The 5,238-nt window shown below is 38.7% G+C and overlaps 1 protein-coding gene across 1 annotated transcript in view; it reads left to right on the top strand.

The window, feature by feature from the left end:
* The first annotated feature begins 6 nt into the window (after window positions 1-6).
* LOC119422530 (neuroblast differentiation-associated protein AHNAK-like) overlaps window positions 7-5,238 on the top strand; it is a 12,701-nt gene continuing 7,469 nt past the window's right edge. The window contains exon 1 of the mRNA XM_037689907.1: window positions 7-1,247. Coding sequence (XP_037545835.1) covers window positions 69-1,247 — 1,179 coding nt within the window. The 5' untranslated portion in view covers window positions 7-68. The remainder of the gene's footprint in view (window positions 1,248-5,238) is intronic.

Raw genomic sequence — 5,238 nt, 5'->3', positions numbered from 1 at the left:
TAAATGCTCCAAACTTTGATGTAAATGCACCCAGTGTCAACTTGAAAAGTCCTAAAGCAGATCTAGACATGAATCTTCCAGATTTATCTGGGAAATTTAAAAAGCCAAACTTAAAGTTACCTGACCTAGGTGTTTCTGGTCCAGAGTTGGATGGCCCTAACCTGGACCTAAAAACACCTGATTTTGATTTTTCTGCTCCCAAACTCAGTGGTGGAATACATACGCCTGACATTAATATGCCCAAGTTTGATCTTAAAACCCCAAAACTTGACCTCAATACCCCAAAGGTCAATTTAGACATGCCATCTGGCAAACTCAAAATGCCAGAACTTCATGCTCCAGACTGGAATGTGAAGGCTCCCTCGGGCAAACTCAAAATGCCTAAAATGAATCTTTCAGGTGCATCTAAGTTAGATGTAAACACTCCAGATGTCAGTTTTGGTTCTCCAAAAGCTAAATTAAAAATGCCAAACATTAATATGCCAAGCCTAAAAGGACCTGAAATTGATGGCCCAGACAACGACTTTGATTTGCCAAATGTCAACATGAAAAGTTCCAAAACTGGTTTTGAATTACCCGATGCTGACTTTGGCAGCCCATCAAGGAAACTTAAAATGCCAACTATGAAAATACCCAATATTGGGTTTTCAGATCCAAATTTAGGTGGCCCAGATCTTGATCTCAATTCACCACATCTGAATGCTACATTACCAAAAGGGTCTAATTTGACATTAAATCCAGACCTAAATAGTCCGGATCTCAATCTCAAACTTCCAAAGAACAAAGCTAGACTTGATTTTCCCAATGTGCATTTACCAAAGACGAACGTGAAAGGTTCAAAACCTGGTTTTGAAGTTCCAGATGTTGATTTTGGCACTCCATCAGGGAAATCAAAAATGTCACATATGAAAATACCTGATGTAGGATTTTCTGGTCCAATGATAGATATCACAAACCCTAGTCTCAATTCACCAAAACTTAATGCCAAACTACCAAAGGGACCAAATCGGAAAATAAATTCAGATCTAAATGCTCCAGATTTGAATGTTAAAACTTCAAAGACAAAGGGTGGGCTCACTGTTACCAAGCATGGCACACCAGACATAAACCTCAAAGCTCCAGAGTTGGCTATGAAAATGGTAGATGCCAATATCCACATCCCAAATTTGAATGTTGGAAGTCCAAAAGAACCACGATCAAGGCTGAAAGGTCCTGAAGTAGGTCTGCCAGATCCATCTCGTGCAAGGGTAAATGGTCCAAAGCTTGACATCAGTACTAATCACCCAGACCTAGGAGTAAATGGTAACATCCCACAATCTAAAATGAACTTCACTCAACCTCAGATAACAGGAGAGTTAAAAGGTCCAAATGTTAGTGCTCCAAACATAGACTTGAACATGTCTAAAGCTGCAAAGTCCAGTCCACAGCTGCATCTCAGATCTCCAGATCTCTATATCGATGATCCTTCAATAAAATTCAAAGGACCTTCCCCTAAAACTCACAAATCAAATATGGCAAGTATAGGTATAAAAAACCCTGATCTGAACATAGATGAAAACATTAGACTTCGTAGCACTAACAGAAAATCATCTGGAACCAAAGTAAGGGCCAGCTACCCCACAGTGGATGATGCTTTACACCAGTATATTAACTTTGATCATTCAGACCTCAACATTGATGATTTCACAGAAAAAGACCATGTGCTCAGAGCCAGGGGTTCAAACCTGGACCTCCAGTCACCCTTCATTTATAAAGAGGGGATGTTCTCTTCAGGGCTTAATGTTGACATGGGGGACTCCAGAAAAACCAGAGGAATGCCAATAAGTAGTGAAGAATCCACTTCATGTTCTCCAAATTTATCTCAAAATTCACAAGGAAAAGTAACTGAGAGTTCAGATGGATACTACGTCACTGTTTTCCCGACGCAAGCACAAAATCAAAAAATGGTAAATCGCAAATTTAGCACTCTTGGAGGGCTTGATTTTCATACAGATAATTTGGACCTCGATGTTCCAAATAAAAACGATCTAAAAGGCTCAACTTTCTTTTTCTCCAACCTTGTATAGCCATCAGTGCAAACAGGCTCATTTCTATTTTAGTGTTTTATTTATTGTTACTTTTACCCACTGTAGGTTTAATGGTTCATAACTGGTACGAAAAGTGTTTCTGTTTGCCTCATTTAATTTTGTTGTACAAAAATACCACTTGTTTCACATATGGTGAAGAAAGTCCAATACAGCTTTCTTGCACTTGTTTTATAAAGTAAACAAAAACTTTAGTTTATAAATGTTATAAAAAATTAATTTTATACGTTAAAATATTTTTAAAATGTTTTTTACTAGGTCAAATAAGATTTTTGTTTTTCAGCTAATGTTAAAACTTAAGGATGAAATTTTGTAAATTATTAGGGTATCATACCCAAGTTAAAGGTAAGAAGTCAATATTCTGAAACTATATGATAGTTTCACCTGAATTGTAAAATACTCAAGTGTTTCATTATTTTCCTTTGTATTGTTCAACTCTTTGACACCCATTTTTTATATTTATTGTGTATTTACCAATACCAGAGTTGCATATATTTTTTTTCATTAATTACCATAATTACTGTTTTGTAATTAGTTTATTTCTTCCACATCAAATTATTTTAAATAAAAGTATTTCTGAAAAGTTTACTTGCTTGTTTTTGGCTGATAATTGAACAGAAAATGTATATTTATATTATATTATTATTTCTATTATATTTATAGAAAATTTACATTTTCTTTAACAAAACTGGGTAAACTGCTGCCTTCATACATCTCCTCCTACATGTCTCTGCGTGAGTGCAGCTACGGCGTGCGCTCTCAGGACATTATTACCTGCAGTGTTCCCTCAGTGAGGACTGAACTAGGCAAAAGTTCCTTCTCCTACTCCGCTCCTGTTTCCTGGAATATCTTACAAAAAGATTTGAAGCTCTCCACCTTGACCTCTCTAAGTGTCTAAGAATCTGTTGGACTCCTGGCAGGGACCAATGCAGACATGTTCCTGTTTTTAGTTTTCTACATTCACCTTAGAATCTAGCTGTTTTCTTGTTACCTTTTTCTTTTAGCCATCCTATTTGTAAAAAAAAAACAACAACAACAAAAAAACAACCCTGCAGTATGACTTTTTATAATTGTTTATTGTTGTTGCTGTTGTCCATTGTTGTCATCTTTCTTTGTTGAAATCAGGTCTCTCTTTTAAAGGAGTCCTTGAGGCTCAATGGGATTTACCTGTCTAAATAAAGGTTGAATGAAAAAAAACATTTATTTCTACCATTTTTTTATGAGCTTTTGTTACAATTCAATTCAGTTTATTTACATAGCGCCAAGTCACAACAGTAATCATCTCAGGGCACTGAACAAACATTTTTAAATAAAAATAATAATTTAACAGAAACATTCATATATAAAATAATAATTTGACACCATTTATCAGAGGAGCAGACTGCTTTGAATTTAACTCCATCGCAGAACTTACAACAACAGTAAACTACTTTGCACATATTTAGATAACCAACAGCTACGCAACAAGTATTCTCACAGTCACATTTTTTTCTGCTTGATATCAACGAGGAAGGACACGTTAAATCGGTGCTTCATAATGACAGAAAATACTGTCAGAAGATAAAAACAGATTAGATAAGTTCTTTACCTCTCTATGGAAACGATGTACAGTAACAACAAAGTCCATGCTCAATAATCCAGGTATACAATCCAACATTTTTCAGGCAGGTCATCTGGACAGTTTCTTTTTTTTTGTGCTGAATTGTTTCGCCTTCGATGTACAGTAACATTCTACATTATTATTATTATTATCATTATTACTATTAGACCTTTATATATACAGGTTAGTTCCCATTGAGCCTCGAAGACTCAGAGACGTGTTGCATACAACATCCAGGCAGATGAGAAAAAGAGAACATGAGGATGGAGGAAGCCAAAAATATACATACAACATACTCTTACCTTATATATTATACCGTACATTTAGAAGTGGGCATACTCTGTTGTTTCTACATAACTATAACTATGATATTAGATATCACTATGGCATAGTAATGGATGTGGTATCCTAGACGAAAGGAAGAAGATGAAAGGGATATCAATACACTGTTAAAAATGTATGTTCTTCCTGCTCTGGTTGTTCCAGAGTCTGGGGGTTACCACTACAAAAGCCTCATCCCATCCATCCATCCATTATTTTTTACCCGCTTCTTCCATTTTGGGTCACGGGGTTCGCCAGTGCCCATGTCCAGCGGTCACTGTGCGAGGGGCGGAGTACACCCTGGACAGGTCTCCAGTCCATCATAGGGCCACATAAGCCCCTTATCCACAGGGCCGGTTCTTGTTGGACCCTGTTGTGTCCGGTTCTGGTGGGACCTCTTTTTTTCTGTCTCCACAGTGCCCATAGTTCCCGTTTAGTGGGCGGATTGTTCACTTCTAGTGGACGGATTATTAATATCAATGCACCTTACCAGCTGGTGGCGCTAGTGCTACATTAAGCTCTTTTCTAAGCACCACTAGCATGTATTAGAAGAAGAGCCGGAAAACAACACACAACCAAAATGGATGACCTCCTTGATCTCCGCCCTCCACCAATGAATACGCCCCCAGACCAATCAGTGACCAACAGTGCGCTGATGTCACATCTAGACCCAACAAGAACCAGACTGGGACCTCAGAGAAGTAGGTCCCAAAAATGGGGTGGGTTCCACCGCTGAAGGCATTGGGGATAAACCACGCAATCGGCCCGAACTAGTTACACAGGAGCCCCAAAAGGCCCTGTGGATAAGGGGCTATAGAGACAAATGAGACAAACAACCATTCATTCTCTCACTCACACCTAGGGACAATTTAGAGTTACCAATCAGCCTAACATGCATGTTTTTGGCCTGTGGGAGGAAACTGGAGTACTCGGAGAAAACCCATGCATGCACGGAGAGAACATGCAAACTCCACCCAGAAAGGCCCCCGGACTGGGATTTGAACCAGGGACCTGCTCGCTGAGAGGCAGCAGCTCTACCAGTTGTGCCACCGTGCTGCCAAGCCTGATCCTGTCTGCACTTACATTTTGCCCTGGGCTACACTAAAAGCATCTGACTGGAAGATCTCGAATGAAATGAACAAGCAGCCATTGTAAATTGGCTAAAACTGGAGTGATGTGATCATGCCTTCTAGCAGTGGCGGCTAGTAGATTTTTGTCCTGGGGGTGCTATAC

The sequence above is a fragment of the Nematolebias whitei genome, chromosome 16 (genome assembly GCF_014905685.2).
Source record: "Nematolebias whitei isolate Nwh7 chromosome 16, NemWhi1, whole genome shotgun sequence".
NCBI lineage: Eukaryota > Metazoa > Chordata > Actinopteri > Cyprinodontiformes > Rivulidae > Nematolebias > Nematolebias whitei.
Note: the sequence above shows the minus strand (reverse complement) of the source record. Positions and strands in the feature narration are given on the sequence as shown.